The sequence below is a fragment of the Heterodontus francisci genome, chromosome 36, assembly GCF_036365525.1.
Source record: "Heterodontus francisci isolate sHetFra1 chromosome 36, sHetFra1.hap1, whole genome shotgun sequence".
In the NCBI taxonomy this organism is placed as follows: domain Eukaryota; kingdom Metazoa; phylum Chordata; class Chondrichthyes; order Heterodontiformes; family Heterodontidae; genus Heterodontus; species Heterodontus francisci.
Window position 1 is genome coordinate 13,491,069 of NC_090406.1, and position 19,831 is coordinate 13,510,899.

Below are 19,831 nucleotides of genomic sequence, written 5' to 3' on the forward strand. Positions count from 1 at the left end.
GTACAGTTCTAAGTAGTGCTCCACCCAGCAGTTCATTTGCTTGCATTGGTCAGTGATCGTTTCCCCTGATTTAGACTTCATAGGGTCGACCTTCTTGATGGTTGGCCCAAAAGCTGTCTTATTGCCATCATACATTCCTCTGGTTTCCGGTGTCGGAGGCCATAGCAGGCTGGATTTACCAAGCCCGCGATGTCGGGCTGCGTGGCTGGGTGGGAGGAAGGGTGGGGTTAGGGTGCAGAAGATGGTGCCGGCAGTGGTCTGCCACGGAGGCCAATGCTGGGAGGGTGGCCCCCTGCTGCTGGGCGATGGGACCTGGATTTAAATATTTAAATTAATGTCATGCATAAATTTAACTTACCTTAAATTTCTGGGCCCAACATGATCTTCGGCGTGGCAGCTGGCACTCCTGCACCTTCAATTCCCCGTCCGGGGAAAGCTGGCATGGCACTGGTGGGGAGGGGGAAGGAGTTAAGATTTTCAGTGTGGAGGGTGGGGGGGAACGGGGTCAAATAAAAATAATGGGTGTAGGGGATGATGGGAAGGCGTGAACTTTAAACTTTGTGCATTCTGTGGGGGGGGGGGAAGGTCAGATTTAAAAGCTAAGTGTTTTGGGAGGGGATGGGCAAATAGTTAGTCTAATTGTTATTGGTGGGGTGGGAAAGGGGCATTAGAAATTTTTTTGATAAATTTTGGGGGGATACTGCTTTAAAAATTTAAATTGGGCGGCAGGACTGGCTGCCCTTTAAAAATGTCGTCAGTGCCTGTGCATAGGTAGCTGACACCATTACTGGGGACGGACAGCACGCCCCCCTCCATGAGATTGGGGGGGGCGGGGCCACCCCAGGTATTGAAATGAGCCACCGTGCAGGAGATTGCAGCGGCTCTTTGGTTTGTGCCCCGCGCATTAGGGCTGCCATTTTTTGAGCTCGCTACCGAAATTGGCAGCAGGCTCTTAACATCCAGCCCAGCACTTCTGTTGGCTTTTGCACTGGAACTTGCGGTGATTAAAAAACTATTTTGGTGCTGCGCTCTCTACAGGAGATCTGGAACCTGTATGAACAGGCAGCTGTATATTTCCTTAACCAATCAGACTGAAGAATCGTAATGAGATAGGTAGAGTCTAAACCAGGAAGTGTAAGTTGGAATAGTAAATTCGATGCCAAATCATGTGCATAAAGCAAAATAAAGAGAGGGAAAAAAGATGGAAATAAGAGAGAGAGATAAAAAGAGAGAGATAAAAAGAGACAGAAAGAACAGTGAAAAAATTAATTATCTCCAACAACAATTAGAATCTGAAGGAATGAACCTCCCCACTTGTAAAAGTTAATTTTCAGTAATTATGAATTGTCGCACTGTTAAAAATTCACTTATACTTGAATGGACAAGTCCTAACCTTTTCTAGCGTGTTTAGTAGGTATCTGTCATGTAAGTATTACAAATTCACACCCTTCATGTATTTGAATGTTGAGTTTCTCAGCAAGATACCAGTGAAGCGAAGCTTGGGGAAGAGCAGGCAACTCGGACAGTGACATCCCAATTTCCGCATTTAACTGCGCATGTGCAGACGCCAGAAGTTGCTTTCTGATTTACTCCTAAATAACAGTGAACACTGATAGTTCCACCATTTCTTTCTACCACAAAATCCCGGCCACTGTCTTTATTTCTGTTCTTTTCCTTCCCTCATTCCCTGTGTTTATACCATTTTGTTATTTTCAGCTTGATTGCCCCAGACTTCATTCCTTGGATAAGCACTACAACAGGAAATTATATAGCGCTCAAAATCAACGCGCAATTTAATTTGTCGCTTCTGGCAGTTTTGCAAAATTGCTGCCAATTACTTTGTACAGTGAAGAGAAGGCGGAAGTGCAATAGGCAGTAGAACTTCGTCATTACAAACCATCACCGCGAACCCCTCATTATGACAAACCCTCCCACATTCCCACTGGGTTGTCCCATATGGTCAGTCGTGACGATCATAGCTCAATAAAATTACCTCCTATCACCCCCACAAACAAATGAATGAGCCCACTTTGCTGGTTCTGACAGGTGTCTCCTTATATGGCTATCATTGCCATATGTATATAACATGTGGTAAGCATATAAGGTAGTTCTCAGGCAGTAGCACTGAACTGTATTATAACAAGGTCACATGTATGTTCAAAAGTCATGGTTTCCAGCATTCATTTGGGACTATGAAATGCAGATACTGACATAATTCTCCACATCTGCAAATAACTTTTTAAAACAATTCTACAGAGCAAAATGCAAACAATCTTTCAACAACTAAATATCAATAGTATAATCATATTGTGTTGAACAAAGCATCAGAATAAATATTAGGCTTGCCAGCAACAACCACATCCTGTGAATTAACATAAAAAGTACAGAACTACATGGCACTGTACCAGTCCTGGACAGTACACTTAGGAGGCATGGTATAAGTAATCATATATGTGGTGAGGTTCATGCAGTAAATAAATTTGTGCATCTTTCAGACTAATTTTTTCTTCCTACCCAGCGGCAATTCAAAAGCATAATTTTCTTCCCTGTTTAGCTGTAATTTACCTTAACAAGTGCTAACATTAAAGTAAGTTAATTTGGTGTCTCATTTTCAATGGATTGTATTAGCAAATTTAAATCAAGATTATAATTATAAACTGATTTACTCCAGTTGATTTGGCTGGTTTTAAATAAATTAATTTTTAACTCTCCACTCCACAAGGCACTGTTTAAAAAAACAAAATTAGCCTCGGTGAAGTCAGCTTGCTTCATGTCCGTTTTTGCTTTGTGAGATGTTATTATCCTGATTAAAATAAATATGGGAACGATGAATACGCCTGACTGCAATCTGCTGCCAGTCTCTGAGCCAAACATATTTTTTTGGTTTTATTTTTGGCACCTAACCCACACTAACAACCCTCTGTATCCCTGCTTATCAGGGAACTCCTTAAAACGTCACCTGCTGTCATTAGCAAAACGTACTCTGTGTTTGCAGCAGAAATGAGTTTAGTATTTTAAAAAATAGGATGGTGAGCCACACAATTCCAATCAGCCAAGACAGCTACAATGTACTGAGAATGCAATCTTCTTCTTTGGCCTCCTTGTCTCTAGAGACAATGGATAAGAGCCTGGAGGTGGTCAGTGGTTTGTGGAGCAGCGCCTGGAGTGGCTATAAAGGCCAATTCTAGAGTGACAGACTCTTCCACAGGCGCTGCAGATACAATTGGTTGTCGGGCTGTTACACAGTTGGCACTCCCCTTGCACTTCTGTCTCTTTTCCTGTCAACTGCTAAGTCTCTTTGACTCGTCTCTCTTTAGCCCCGCTAAATATAACATCAATATTTGCCTGTAATCCTCCCTCATATAAAACAAGATGACAAAAAAAATTGTATTTACAGCTGGGGGCTTGTAGTGTTTCTTGAATGATTGTTGAAGTGTTAGTTGTCTTTTAAAATTGAGAAAACTAGGTGAATGGTGGGACATCACTGAAGGTTGAATAGGAGACAACAATGTAAATCAAGTAATGAGAGGACATTAACCTTGGGTTTTAAATGCCAGTAGAATGCAGCAGTGTTGTGGGAGAGCGGGCAGGGTTAACTGAGGGAGGTAAGGAATTCCAAATTTGAGACCCTGGGAAAGAATGAGTGAGAGTAGAAGGCTATGTTGAGCCTCAGTTTCAAAACTGCGAAGATGCAAAGAGGAGGAATAACCTGTCGAACAATGTGTTTGGAGCATGAAATCGCACGAAAGGGAAGTGTAGGGGAGCAATGACCACTGGATCTATAAATTAGGAGTTTATACTCATGTTCCAAGAGGTTTAGAATGTGGGTTCATAAAACTTGTTAAAACTGCAAGGCCTTTAATATTAGGAGTGGATAAAAACAACTAATAGATTAAAAAAGAATCAGGATTAATATCAATAGTTTTTTCCCTACCTATTTATGATTTAAAAAGGAACAATGGGTTCTTGATATCATTGCAGCAGCTGTGTTGGAGAACTCACTGAACCTGACAGCATGTGGGAGTATGTAACGTCAATGGAGATGCATTCATTAAACCTGAATATTTCAGTGATTATGCCATTTTAACTGCGCATGCTAATTAAGTTCCCTCACATGATGGAGCTCAACAGCCCCTCCCAGTCACTCGATGTTTAACAATATAATGAAAGGTTGAGCAGAAAAACAGACACAGCATTATCATTCATTATCACCCTCTCGATTTCGGTTAAACAATGCAGAGATGGTGAGAGTGCATCTTAATATTAAAAGATTTCAATTTGAATGCATTTGTTTTCCCCGTGGTGACAGTTTCTCATAGGGACCCTGTGCTGCAACTTGAAGTCTGTCAGTTGCTTGCTGCTCTCTTCTCCTCATCCCTGGTTCATAGCGAGTTGATTGGCAGGAGCCCAGGGGCATTCGTGAACACAATGCACAGTTGCAGAGTTCAATCTCCAGTTGAAATATGTAAATGACTATCAAAGGAAATCATGTCTGAAATCCCAAATTACCCAAGTGTGATTGTTTGAAATAAAGCATTAAAGAAAACCATGGCTGGAGGAGGGGATAGTTTCAATTAAATCCAAAGCCCGTAAATTTTAAATGAACTTGTTGTGAAGGCAATCTTTAATGAAGGGATTCTCTGAATGACATGTTATGGGAGTGGATGGATCTCGTCAGGGACCATGTCCACTGAAAGCAATGGCACATCACACAGCAGACACAGTTACGCTCTTTTTAAAAAATTACTGGGAAACTTAGTATCGATCCAAGACCAACGGCACAGTACAGAACAACACCAAGATTGAAAAGAGTAGGACAGAAGATGAGGTAAAGCAATAAGTAGTGCTTAGGTGACACCAAGCTTGAGTTTTAGAAATCCATACATTACAGGATGAAGCAAAACACTGAAAGAGCTAAGGATTCCCTCAGTAATATAAAAGCAAAATACTGCGGATGCTGGAAATCTGAAACAAAAACAAGAAATGCTGGATTCACTCAGCAGGTCTGGCAGCATCTGTGGAAAGAGAAGCAGAGTTAACGTTTCGGGTCAGTGACCCTTCTTCGGAACTGCTCTTCCCTCAGCTTTGGTGAAGAATGAGATAGAGTAAGAAATGGTGCGATGATTCTTGATTTCAATGCTGTGAGGTGCAAGTGGATTTACAATAGTATTTGTAACTTTAACAAAACATAAGGAAGATTATTAAAGCAAAAGCCATAGTAGCATTTACAAAACGCCTTCTGGAAACTGGTACTGGCTACACTTTCTTGGTGATCAGTCAAGAGCACAAGGCAGCTCATTTTCACTGCTAGGCAGGAATGGGGTGGTGGTGCTCCGAAATTTGCAGCGCTGAACTCACCACCTCATCCCTGCTCCCAGTCCACCTGCCATCGCTTTGTTGTGCACATTGAGAAATGCAGCCAATCCCGAGTGCATGAAACCAGACCCTTAAAATGGCTGGGGCTGCACACCCAGGACACCAGGCAAGGCTGTGTGATTCCCCTGCCCACCACCAATGAAGTGTCTGCTGAAGGTTAATATGGGTCCCAATAAACAAATTCATGAGGTATTTGAGTGATGCTATGTGCCACTGCTTCCGGTGGACAGAATTCTATTGAGGACACCAGCAGAAAGCAACCAATTCCACTGGAAGACACTGGCTGATTGGATTACAAGGCAGAAATCTAATCAAAGGGAATCACACTGGCCTATAAATTATAAGAGCAAAGCCTGGGTACTATATTCATTATTTTAACCTTAGATTAGACTATTGTGCTGAATCCTTTCACGAGGCATCTGATATGATTTAGATCACACGGAGCTTGCCCATGCTTTGATCAAGGTTGATTCTTTTGATACTGTGGGTTAGTGTTCAGTGACGGAGGACCACACACGATTTCTGGCTCTGACACAGGACCTCACAGGATACCGACCTATTTTAGATGATGGAAGGAGCTCATTATCCTCCATATAACATTACTCTCAATTCTCCTTTGGAGCTCATTAAAAACAGAGATTTTGGGATAGAACGAGATATGTCCTTCATGTAGAATCATGTAATCGTGCAGCACAGAGGGAGGCTATTCAGCCCATTCAGCCTGTGAAAGAACTATCCAATTACTCGCACTCCCCTTCTCTTTCCTCATAACTGTTATTTTTTGCATTTTCAAGTATTTATCCAATTCCCTTTTGAAAGATGTTCGTGAATCTGCTTCCACCATGCTTTCAGGCAGCGGAGGAGGCAGTGGCGTAGTGGTAATGTCACTGGACGAGTAATCCAGAGGCCCAGTCTAATGCTCTGGGGACATGGGTTTGAATCCCACCATGGCAGATGATGAAATTTGAATTCAATTAATAAAAATATGGAATTTAAAAAGCTAGTCTAATGGTGACCATGAAACCATTGTCGATTATTGTCAAAACCCATCTGGTTCACTAATGTCCTTTAGAGAAGGAAATCTGCTGTCCTTACCTGGTCTGGCCCATGTGTGACTCCAGCCCCACAGCAATGTGGTTGACTCTTAACAGCCCTCTAAAATGGCCTAGTTCAAGGGCAAATAGGGATGGGCAATAAATGCTGGCCTAGCCAGCGGCGCCCAAATCCCACGTGCGAATTTTAAAAAAAAATGCAGATCACAACAACTCGCTGAGTAAAAAAATAAATTCTTCTCTACTTCCCTCATAGAAAGCATTCCCATAAAAAGGGGGTCATATCCCTTTAAACACTCACCAAGTATCAATAGAGCACAGTCTCTTTAAATATAGGGACTAGAATGGTACTGAAACATATCAATATATTAATCACATCGCTGTTTGTACTGGCACACACTGAAGTCGAACACTAACTTGAGCCTGAGTGTGCTTAAACTTCAGTAAACATGCACAATTGAGTTTGTTATTATTAGATTATGGCCATTCTGCCAATGCTGCACGTTACTATAGTAATTGATTAAGTAATACAACATAGACTTAACTTTCAAAACTTTCACAGAAACCATGCATGATTAGCACTTTGATTCAATAGCCAGCTAATGTTTTCAGCCTCTATAGAAACCAGCAGTGATCTTGCATCACAAAGAGCAAAAGAGAACACGAGAATGAATACAGGGTTCTGAATCCTGGGGTTGAACTGTTGGAACCCCCCGAAGTCAGGAACAGAGGTGGGGAGCCTGAAAAATACCAGCGCCGGCCGGCCTGTCACTTATAGGATGCCATTCCCAGTGCCAGGAATGTTAATCAGGGCAGGGGGAAGCCGGGACAGGAATCCTGCTCTCCTCCCAAATGAAGCCAACTTACTTAATTAAAAAGCTCGTTAAGAGCTTGTTGGAGGGGGAAGGTGGAATATTTAAAGGCATGCACGGGTTTCAGGTGCTGTCAGTTTCTAATCAGCTTCGGGAGGTGGGAACAGAGTGGGTAGCCAGTCAAGGCTGTCCCAGGGCAGCACCCTGGCCGCATAAAAGGGTCAGCAGGGCAAAGGGGAACATGGCGCTTGGCAAGGAGGTGCTCTTGGTGGTGTGCAGTTGGCAGGAAGAGTGGGTAGTCAGTGCTCAGACATTGAAAGGGATTGTCACTCCCCCTGTTGCAAGGCAGGAGAGCAGGGGACAAGGCTGACATTCAAAATAGAATGGCCATCGGTCCAAAAGGAAGGCTACAGCTGGCACTGGGGGGCATGACTGTCAGATTTTGGGCCCAGACATGATGAGGGGCAACACCCTCCACAGAGGCATGGAGAGAAAGGAAGGGCAAGAAGACAATGGAGGCCATACCCTCAACACAGGAACTAGCGCCAAAGACCGAGCTATCCGTAGATGACCAAGATCCAGTGCTGCAGGCAACTGTGACTCTCCAGGCAAATGGTCACAGAGATTTGTGCCCATGTCGTCAAAGACCTCACACCTCACAGCACTTTCACCATGCCCTGTCAATGGCTGCCAAAGTCACTGTGGCCTTGAAATTCTTTGCTTTTGGCTCCTTCCAAGGATCAGCTTCGTGCCATCTCGTTAGCAGCTGCACACCAGTGCCTTTCGCAGGTCACTGATGCCCTCTTACCAGAGCTGGATAGCACATTCATTTCACCAAAGACATGGCCTTGTAGTAACAGAGGGCATTGGGTTTCAACCCTGTAACAAGATTCCCCCAGGTGCAGAGCATCATCGGTGGCACCCATGTGGCCATCAAGGCACCCAGCGAATGACCACTCAGATCCATCAACAGGAAGGGCTTCCACTCCCTCAACGTCCAACTGGTCTGCAACCACAACAAGAGCTTCCTCCATGTGTGCGCTCGCTTTCCTGGAAGCTGCCTTGACTCCTTCATCCTCTGACAGTCCAAGCTACTTTAGAGCTTCACTCCAACTCCCAAAGTGCATGGATGAATCCTAGGGGGCAAGGGATATCTCGCAGACTTGGCTACTGACCCATCTGTGGGCATGTCGGACAGAGGCACAGAGGAGATACAACCAATGCCATCTGCTCACTAGGAGAACCATTGAGCAGGCCATTGGGCTTCTGAAGATGCAATTCCAGTGCCTGGACCAGTCGGGAGGTTCCTTCCTCCCTCAAGGGTGTCAGTCATTGTGCTGGTCTGCTGTGCTCTTCATAACATGACCCTCCAGAGAGGTGTGGACCTTGAGGACGTTGAGGCCCTGGAAGGAGAAAGCTCATTGTGGGAGGAGCAGCAGGTGAGAGGAGGAGGAAGAGGAGGTGGAGGGAGATGACACTGAACAGAAAGGTGTCCCTGCCACATGATGAGGTGACCTCCTCCTGCCACCCTCTAGGAAGAGGACTTCCCTCCACTCTCTCATGGCCTCCAGCATTGGATCCAGTTCAGCATCAATGAACCGAGAGGCAGCCCTGCCCTGGGTGTCAGGCCTCTTGCTCTCCTGTGTCATCTTTGGTGCTGTGGAAGTCTTTGGCCCAATAAGCAGATCCCTCCCTTAGGACAACCAGCAGCCTCAGTGATGGCTGCCGTGGGAGTCTAATTGAGTCCCACACTTACGGCTGTATATTGTGCAGGAGGTGCGGCTCCTGGCGCTGGGCTGAAAAGGCGGGGAAACCCCGCCTCCGCCTTTTCATGCCCTGCCCCATCCCCCGGAGTGATCTTTTGGTCATTTTGATTCAAAGTTTTAGGAGGTGGGATCCCCGTCCCTTGGATCCCGCCTACAAGGACTGCTGGCCAATCAGAGGGAGTGGTGGCAACTGCTGGTATTACAGAAGCCTCGGAATGAGGCCCAGTGCTAGAACCCTGAAACAGGGGTAGTTGAGGCGAGATCGCCCCAGCAAGTGGGGGGTTGAGGGTGGAGTGCGGGGGGTGGTCATTCAGTCCTGGGGGATGGGTGCCCGGGGGTAAAGTTGTTCCCAGTGAGGGTCCTCCATCGGCCACAAATTGCCCAAGGAGGAGGGACCCCCCCCCCCCAAAACACGCAGGGAGGGCGCCTCGTTTTACAAGGCCTCCCCCGTTGCTGGTAATATCACAGTGGTGGCAGGAAGAGGCCCTTTATAGGCTACTTAAGAGCTTCAATTGGCCTCTGGACAGCAAGGCTGTCGTGGGCCTATTCCATCTCTGGGAAGATCACTGGGCGATGTGGAGGCGATGGGCCCTTCACCCAGCCGCTAACCCCCACCGCCCGCCACCCGTCGTGATACTCCATGCGTCCCCCCCCACCCCCGGCCTCCATTCCTGCTCCCACGGGCTCTAAGTGGACAGGAAACCTGTCTCCATATGTTAAGGACTCTCCCACATGAAAATTCTGACTTTAATCAGTTTTGCACTGGAGGCGGGTTTCTGACCTGAAAATAAACCTTCTTTCCTGACTCCGTGGCAAAACCTCACTCTTTGGTTTCTATGGCTCTCTGAACCAAAAGTATAAATTCGATATTGGAACTTCTTCATGGAACGATCAGTTTGCTTGGCAGCACCAGCTATCTGAACATGATTACCTATCATAGCATTTATTGTTCAGAACCTTTAATGCAGTAAAATGTACTGAGGAGTTGGCGTCAGATGTGTTAGAATGGGTGGGAAATTATGGGAGGCTGCAATGTGGCCAAAGTGAAGAGATGGGTTTTAGAAAGGTTTTTGAAAATAGGTAAGGGATATCTTAAGACAGAGAGATTTAGCACTAGAGTTCCAGAGAGTAAGCACATGGTAACCAAAGGATTTTCTACCAATAGATTGCAGAACATGTAGCAGATCAGAGTTCAAGGATGGAAGTGGCCGGAAGAGGTTTCAGGGGAGATAGGAACAGGGGCTGGAAGAGGTTGGAGAAGTGGAGTAGAGTGTGGCTGAAGGAGGTTGGAGCGAGAGCGCAGTGTGGCTGGAACAGGTTGGAGAGATAGTGGAGTGTGGCTGGAGGAGGTTGGAGAGATAGTGGAGTGTGGCTGGAGGAGGTTGGAGAGATACTGGAGTGTGGCTGGAGGAGGTTGGAGAGATAGTGGTGTGTAGCTGGAGGAGGTTGGAGAGATACTGGAGTGTGGCTGGAGGAGGTTGGAGAGATAATGGATTGTGGTTAGAGGAGATTGGATAGGGGTCTGGGAGTAGGGTTAGAAGAGGCTGGAGAGGCAGGGTCCATCTCGTTCACCTTCCACCATTCTGGTAGTCGCAAAACGTGATAATGGACTTGTTGATTAATTATAGCAATCAATTTGTCTATAACAGACCCAGACATGAGGCAAGGAAGTCTTTGGGAACCATAGGTCCAAAGTTACCTTCCAAACATGTTGCACTTACCATGTCATGTCTCGGGTTACTCATACTCTGTCCCAAAATATTACTTTATGAAAGAAATCTCTCTAATTGGCATTTGAATGAATTAATACTAGCTGCTTCCATCTTCCTGGGGACCCAGCTCCATAGATTAACCACTTGCTCACAGAAATATTGTTTCTGCAGATTAGTTTTGAATTTACCCCCCTTCAAGCATCAAACAAGCATCATTCTAACAAATCAGCTCATTATATAATGAACTTGAAACTAAAGGAAATGAATCAAGGGTTTAGTTTATTGTAATAGATCTCTGGCACTAACTGCTCAATGGCAATATTTAACAATAGAACTGGGGAATAATTCCCTTGGGATGAGCCAATATGAACCTCAGTGTTTATCTAACTGAAGGGTTATTGCTACATAGACTCTCTTGATGTTTTACTTTATGACCCATGACTGCACTCTGCTTGCTATTTTTCACTCAACTATGGAGTCATTTAAAAAAATAATTCCAGTTGGCTCTTTTTGAAATCACACTATTTGAAGGGGCACTTTCACATATTGAGATATTTCAAAAGACATGTGTTGGAACTGAGTTAGAGGGAGCTTAATTTTGGATTTAACTGTCCTCTATACCTGCCCTGGGAGCACTTGATGCTGTCACTGGGTTTCAGAAATGGCAAGCTTTCCATTTCCCAGTGCTAACATTGAATAGTGGAAAATTCAACAAAAAGAAAACTCACTACAGAAGCTTCTCATCTGTTGTAGCCTTTTTTGGTTTAATTTCGGGGGTGGGTGATTTACCTTGAGCTTTTTCCAGGAACCTACTGCATTTGAATACTCACCATTGCCCCTCAAAAATGGCAATTGTTTATAAATATGCCACTTGTTGTCGGTTTGGATGGGCAATCAATCTTTTGGAGGCAAAAATAGGGTGAAGCACCTTTAAAGGAGATGGTAAAGAGGGGGAGGCAAGTAATTATTAATAGTACAGTTCCACTGGCACAGAACTCCCTGACCAAGTAGGTAAAAATGTAAGGTTAAATGTAGAAGATTTAAGACAGAGAGCATGAAAAACATTTTGGCACCGGAGGTTGTGAAGCTTTGCAATGCACAACTGCCGTTGGAAGGGTTGAAGCAGAGACCACACCAATGCTTAAGAAAAGGTGAGGTAAGTGGTTGAAAGAAAGGGAGAAATCAAAGAATTTGGGAATAGGGAAGGCACAAATGATTAAGACTACTGCTCGTGTGAAGGGTAAACACCAACAACTCGTTGGGCCAAACAACTTGTTTCTCTCTTTCAATTTTTATGCAGTCTTTCTTGTATAAACTTCGATAGCGAATGCTGGCAGGCTGTGTTGCTCTGGAAAGCATCACTCCCAAGCTTGATGTTGTCATCCTATATGTTCAACATGAACTTTGCAACAACTGTTACAGGGTAGTGAGATGTTCCTTCACCCCCACCCCCACTCCATAGTTTAGGAACATGCAACCTGATTAATGCATCCCAAACGCTACCCTGGCTAAGTCGGGCTAACTCAGCACAAACTGGAGACCAACCCAAGAACTTTCGTGCTCAGTATGGCTGAGTATCACAGTACACTTACTCACCAAGCCAATGGCAAACCTAAGGCAGTGGTTTCACCACAGACGTTTACACCAACATGGAATTGACAGTAAAAACTCACCACCTTACACTTAGGAGCCAATTCCAAAAAAGGAAAGCGTTACACACATCGACATTCCATTGTGTGGGCTCAAACTTCAGCTCCCACAACACAGTATTGAATAGAGAAGACAAATTGCCATCTGAAAGTAACGTCAAAAATGACACATTCTGGGAGAGCTCGCAGTAAACCATGTGGTGTAATCATAATGTATAGAATATACCTTAAGTTACATAGCTGTGTGATCTGAATAAATGACAAGGCTGTGGGGAAGGTGAGTGACTTGTTATTATTCCAAAACTATCACTTTCAATGCCTGTGGATTCTTTCATGCAACACTGTGGTACTCATGGTGGCAGGCACACTACATTGGGCAAACACAGAAATTCATGGGATTTGTTGTGAGATAGCATGTTCCCAGCTATTGGCCAACTCATCTTTCAATGGGCTTCAGCTATTTATTGCATTGTGGCTACAGCAGCCTCTTTACATAAACACTCAACCATCACACTGTGAACTGGCTGTTTGCCTCTACCCAAAGCAATGCAAACTATTAAAATCTTATAGGAATTAGTCGATACAACAATATCAGCTTGTATTTATACAGCGCCTTTAACATAATAAAAAGTCCCAAGGCGCTTCACAGGAGCATTATAAAACAAAACATGACACTGAGCCCCAAAAGGAGATCTTGGTCAGAAAAGAGGCAGGTTTTAAGGAGTGTCTTAAAGGAGGAAAGCAAGGTAGAGAGGCAGAGAGGTGAGTATTCCAGAGCTTAGGGCATAGGCAAATGTTAAAAAATGTTTAAAAAAAGGGACAAGTTAACATAGTCACTCCAAGACATTCACGCACACTGTCTGATCCAAACAGTTTGGGCACGATGCAGGAAATTACCCCTCAGCTATTTGCTTTGAAAGTGTTGATCCTCATACGTGTATAAGTAGAGGCTACAGGAGTCTACCTGTGAAAACATGCTGTTCACGCCTTCCATCTGATCATTTTCCAACAGGTTAAAAAAAACACTTGAATGGTGAAAACGCACAGAAAAGCCATCAGGCCAATCCCTTGTGTCAGGGGTCTGAGTTATGAGAAGAGAACCTGGGGTAATTTTATCTTTGGGTCACAGTGCCTCACACAAAGGGCATTATTCATGATTAAGCCTTGACCGTGTCATTGTCAGAAGGCAATTTTACTCTACGCGGTGACAAAGCTGAGCCTGGTCTTTAATTTGATGTCCAGATATGTACACTTCCAGCAGGGGTTGCTAGACAGAGATTGGGGGTGGGAACACTGGAGGATTTTCTCCTCGCTAATTCAGGGGCACAGCCAACTCTGGAGACCCCCCTTACTGCCTTCTGGTTGTGATCAGCTAGCTCATTGAGAATCAAACCTGGGACTTTCCTGATGAATGTGGCTCAGTTACTCACTGGATAGACTTGATAGGTGAGATTTTAACTCACTCAAAACTCACTTATACAAAGTTAAAATCGGGCCCAATAAGTCATCAAGGAAGTGGGGTAGCTGGGATCTTTTACCCTGTAATATACCCTAGAGATGGGAGAACTGCAAATGGGTGTCACCAATAGCACATTGTCAAGGTAAAACTGTCAGGCATGGAGAATCCAAAGCCCCAGACTTATTTCTAGCTTTGGACTGATCCCTTCTTTTCCACGGCAGGGATAGAAGTTGTTGACATGTTCTGAGCCTTTTATTATGTGGCTGTGATTGTTAATGGTTGATTGATGTGACACGTCAGGATGAAAGAAAACAAGGTCACCGAAAGGAATATCACTTCTGTTAAAACCAAACAAAAGTTGCTTATGTATTGTAGTTGGACTCGTATTCCTACACACAGGTCTCACACAGATGACCTTACCTTCAGATTGCAGCCAGCTGCACGGGACTCACGGGTCAGGAGCCGACAGTCCTCGCATGGATCTCAGTGCAACATAAAAGCAATTATAAATACTGCACAATACCCGCACCCCCCCAGCTCCCTATTGACCAGGCTCAGTGAAGCACTCTGAATGAAGATCAGAACTTCATTGACAATTAGCAATTCAGTGTATATTTATCAGTGTAATTAATAATCAGCTTTGACACAAGCCAGAGCTTACACCATGGTTGACAACTGACTGTCAACAAGGACTGTTTCTCACTGACAAGCTGTCAAACAACAATAGCAGCTTGCATTTATATAGCGCGTTTAACACGATAATAATGTCCCAAGGCACTTCACAAAAACTTAATGAGACAAAAACTGACACCAAGTCAAAGAAGGAGACATTAGGACAGATGACCAAATCACTTGGTCAAAGAGATAGGTTTTAAGCAGGCATCTTAAAAGAGGAGAGAGAGAGAGAGAGAGACAGTGAGCTTTAAAGACAGAATTGCAGATCTTGGGACCTAAATGTCTGAAGGCATTGTGGAGTAATTTGAGAAGAGTTACTCATTTGAATCAAAATGTTACAATTCAACTGATCATTTGAAAGATTGTATTTAGAAGGAACTCGGCAATATCAGCTTCCCCATTAGTTTGGTTGAGTTGTTAAGCCATAGAGACCATACAGTAGGTGCCATCTTTGATTGCCATCCTGCTCTGTTAACTGATCTCGGCCAGGGTAGTCAGGGTATGACAGTTTTCCTCAGTTCCCCTGTGCCTGGCAGTGGAAAATGTGTCCTGATTATTATCCAGTGACTAGCCCCTCTCCTCCTCCCACCCGCTGGTAAGTGTGGTTGCCAGTTGAGAACAGGATTAAGCTAATCTATGAGGCTCTTCCAAGGTTTAAACAGCTTATTGACCCTTGACGAACAGTCACTCCAGTGATGCAGAGGAAAGAGGCAAGAAAAGGGGAACAAACTGGGAAAAAATGAAATGGACACTTAATTATAAACTGAATTATCCCAATCAGTCCGTTTGGGATTCAATTACCAGAAACTTGAAGTAGCTGAAATAGAACCCTTTAGTTTTGGTTGAGATCATCTCTCTGTGCAGATTGGCCACTCATTCATCGACCTTCCCAGGAGTTCCTCTGCCAATATGGTGGCTGGTCAGAGTGTTTTGCTACATCACAACATTCATCATTTGCTGCACTCCACAAGTAATTCATTGTGTGAGCTCGCTTGACAATTTTCAGCTGTGGCTCAGTTGGCAGCACTCTCACCACTGAATCATAAGGTTCTGGGTTCAAGTCCCACTCCTGTGCTTGAACACAAAAATCAAGGCTGACACTCCCAGTGCTGTAATGAGCGACTGCTGCACTGCTGATGAGACGTTAAACCGAGGCTCCATCTGCCTGCTTGAGTGGATGCAAAAGATCCCATGACACTATTTCGAAGAAGAGCAGAGGAGTTATCCCCAGTGTCCTGGCCAATATTCATCCCTCAATCAACATTATAAAAGCAGATTATCCGGTGATTATCAAATTTGTGGGAGCTTGCTGTGCACAAATTGGTTGCCATGTTTCCCACATTACAGCAGTGATTACACTTCAAAAGTACTTCGCTGGCTGAAAAGTGCTTTGAGACATCTGATGGTTGTGAAAAATGCTATATTGATGCAAATCTTTATTTCAATGGGATATTGTACTATGATAATCAAGGACTATTTGTGATGGGAACTACAGTAACACATGTAAGTACCTGTTTAATATAGAAATAAATTCAAACTCAAGGGGTGAATGTGTAGCTGGAGGGAATGTCCAATTAATACTGGTCTGCCTCCAATATAGTATCAGCCGATGGTTGGGTATCTGTCTCCACCCATAACACCAGGCAATACAGATAGAAATATATCTGATATTTTGAAAGGATGCACAGCTATATTAATGCAAGGTGTTGATGTCTAAAAAGCCTTTTGTGTCAGTGACTACACATTCTCTATACAAATGTACCATTTAGGAATCTCTCCCCCTTCCCAAACAATATAAACACATATTCAGAATTAAGGAACCATTAGAGTTGACAAACCCCCGTCACTGAAAATGGTAGCCAATTAAACCATTAGTAGACTCCATGTAATCCCATTAACAGTTTCCCTTCAAAGACCAGCAACAAAACAAGAGAAAGAGGAAATGGAAAGCAAAATCATAAATTAACAGTCACACATTAATTACTGGTGAATGATCAGATGCATTTTGTTGACTTTGTTGTCTGTGCATGCGTGCTGTTTGCAAGTGTATAATTACCTGGCACTGATTCAGTTTGCACTGTGACTCACCTGAGTGCTGCAGAGGGCTCCAAATCCCAGCACCATCCCAGCCAGCAGCCAAGATTTCCAGCAGTACCATCTCCTGAACAAAGTGGGGGGAGGGGGTGATGGGGGAGACACACACATTAAGAAGGCAAATGAAGAGAAAGTCCTCACAATTCCCCCTCCCAGTAGCCAACTTTCACTGCCCATATTAAGTTGCATTCTCCATCAAATTACAACCATAACAAATTTTTGCAGGCATCTCCTCAGTATCAGTCATGAAATTAACTGGATTATTCAAACACTTAGATATTCAGAAGTACCAGCCAGCACCCGATGGTCCAGGGAAGTATTTCTTTAATAAAAAGACGTATGAAAGGACACATGCACTGTTTTTAAAGCTTCAAAGGGTTAACGCTGACAATATATTCAGTATCAATGATAGGACACGATTCTGCTGGTAGCAGGATAGAATACTTAAACAAAGTGAACATACCAGGAACGCAGACGGAGCATGCTTGATCCCATCCGTATGATCTCAGTGTGAGAACTTATCTGGCACTGTCATCTCGTAGCTTCATTCTCAGCCAAATCTTCAAAATCGATTGCCCGCAACATTGACAATTCCCAAACTTGCAAATGTCTCAAGGACTTCCGACTGTCCCGCTGCTCCCGATGGACACTGTGCTGTCGATGGCGATCAATTTGTAATATTGAGTCGTATTAAGTGCAACCAGAATCCAGTCGTGTCTTTCTGGGTTGAAGCTTTGCGTAATTTAAAGTGGTCATTTAATAACTTTCCCCCAGCAATCACTCGTTGCTCTCCTAAAGATTTAACTACAGCTCCTTAATGATTAAGAATATTATTCCTCCAAGTTTCATCCTTCTCAGAATATTTCTTTCCCTTTGAAATCCAAACACGTGTTTTACTGACCACTTGTGCTGACCTTTTTAACTAACCACACACACACACAGGTAGATGATCTTGCTGGATCCATTTAGGTGGAAAATTCCAAGCATCGATGACCGTCTGGATGCTGAAAACTTTAGGAGTGGCGCAAAGTTTTGAAACTTCTTGCAGCTAAAAATCCCTAGAAGTGAAGAGATTTTTTTTTCCGGGTGTCTCATGTATGTATCAGTGCTTGTTAAATAGCAACAGCCCGTCTCAGAGAACTGAGATACATATTCATGAAATGGGCGTGTTTTGTTTAAAGGGACAGCATCTCTTTCGGATGTAATCGTTTATATGTCTCCATATGTGTGTGTATATAAGTACTGGATGAGCAGAAATTTTCTCTTGTTAAATATTGGAAGACCAAAACCAGTGCCTTCGGTCCCCGCTATAAAACCCGTTCTCTAGCTACCAATTCCATCCCTCTCCCTGGCAAATGTTTGAGGCTGAACCAGACAGTTCACAACCTTGGTGTCATATTTGACCCTGGGATTAACTTCCGACCACATATTTGTCCATCACTAAGATCGCTTATTTCCACCTCCTCAACATTACCTGCCTCTGCCCCTACCTCAGCTCAAGTGCGGCTGAAATCCTTAACCCCCAGACTTGATTAGTCCAATGCACTTCCAGCTGGCCTCCCACATTCTACCCTCCTTAAACTTGAGGTCATCCTATATTCTACTACCTGTGTTCTTACTCACACCAAGTCCCATTCATCCATTATCTCTCTGCTTGCCGACCTACATTGGCCTTGGGACATTTTATTATGTTAAAAGTGCTATATCAATGCAAATTGTTGTAGTTTAGAAGAGGTAATTTGAGGAAAGAGGGTGCCAGACTGGATTGTCAATCCGAACTGAAAACAAACGCTAGAGAAACTTCTCTGTGTTGCCCATGGGAACACAGAACAAACCCAATTACCTCAGAGTGCATTGGCAATGATGTAGGCATTGTTATGGGGATCTGCAGGGTCTGGAGCTTATGAAGCTCAATCCAGTGGTAGAGGTTTGCAGCTGCAGTCATAACCGTGTGTCACAGAATGGTGATGCCTAAATGAGGAGCTTGTGATGTGCATAGCAAATTAACATTTGAACTTTGATCCATGGGCCTCATGCAGTCCCCAACACTGGTCATTCGTCTGCAAAGCCCAGGCATCTCAGTCCCATTTAGATTTTTTATGCATCTTAGTAAATTGAGGAATTATATGCAAATGAGTGAGAGCATGGATTTAAACTTTATACATGGCCCGCGATGCTCTATGGCATGTTTTCATCTAGCCCACAGTCCTAAGTTACCTCTGCTGTATAAATATTATTCTGGTAATTGCTGTTAATGTTTATGTGGCATGTACATTTGGTTATGTTTGCAGTTTATCCTACAACACTTGTCTGATTTATGTTATGGTGTAAAGGCTCTCCCTGGTGGGCCAAGTGACGTATAGACCTATTGCTCATAGCAATTACTTTTGGGAACCAGGTTGAGGGGCGACGCATCTGTAGTTCCCATTTACTGGGTGGACAGGAAAGATAAAGGCGGAAGGGGGCTGCAAGTTAATTGACCCCATTTCCCTGATAGTACAGGAGGTTAAAGGTTATATATCAGCAGCATTGATTGCGCTGGGGCAATTAGAGGTGAGTATTCATCCAAGGGTTCAATTTCCCTTAGATATTTTGGATTGATCTCATTTGCATCCACCTTCTTTCTCCTTCCTTTATTAGTTTTCAATTGTTCCCCAAAGCATTTAAAAATCAGAGTTTGGAAATCCTAAATTAGTCTGGTGTCCTGAGTTCCAAAATATAAAAAGGAACCTGACCACTCATTCCTCGAAATTAGAAATCCCTATTTTCTTTCCAATGGCTTCTCCTTCCCTTCCTTGAGATAACCAACTCTTCCTTGTAGTGTGGCTCCACAGTTGCTGGTTGCCCCTTGGTGATTTGACCATGCGCCTGTTCCTCATGGGTGAGCTCAGGTAGTAGGTGTTGGCAGGCTGTTCAATGACGGGAAAAGGGAAGGGGGAGTATGCAGGTATGGAGGATTTTACAGTCAACCCTGGTTTTCTGCTCATGTAACAAACATTCACATAAACACCATTCCAGCAGGGGTCAGTGGAGAGCTGGTAAGGGGCCAATTTTTCTCTTATTAACTATGTTATCAGCTGTGACACCCCTATCAACAGCCCCTAGCTGAGCTCACTAACTCAGGACCTGCTGGGGATTAAATCAGCATCGTCATTGTTTTTAGCGGCCAGTCTCTCACCAAATCATTTTCTATCTATAACCATGTTATCAAAACAAATCTTTTCCAACAGCAGATT

The 19,831-nt window shown here is 43.9% G+C and overlaps 1 protein-coding gene across 1 annotated transcript in view; it reads right to left on the reverse strand.

Moving 5' to 3' along the window:
• LOC137351601 (ADAMTS-like protein 5) overlaps positions 1-17,699 on the reverse strand; it is a 109,265-nt gene extending 91,566 nt beyond the window's left edge. The window contains exons 1-2 of the mRNA XM_068016191.1: positions 17,059-17,699; positions 16,590-16,662 (exon numbers count right to left, since the gene is read on the reverse strand). Coding sequence (XP_067872292.1) covers positions 16,590-16,662; positions 17,059-17,090 — 105 coding nt within the window. The 5' untranslated portion in view covers positions 17,091-17,699. The remainder of the gene's footprint in view (positions 1-16,589; positions 16,663-17,058) is intronic.
• Positions 17,700-19,831: the final 2,132 nt, after the last annotated feature.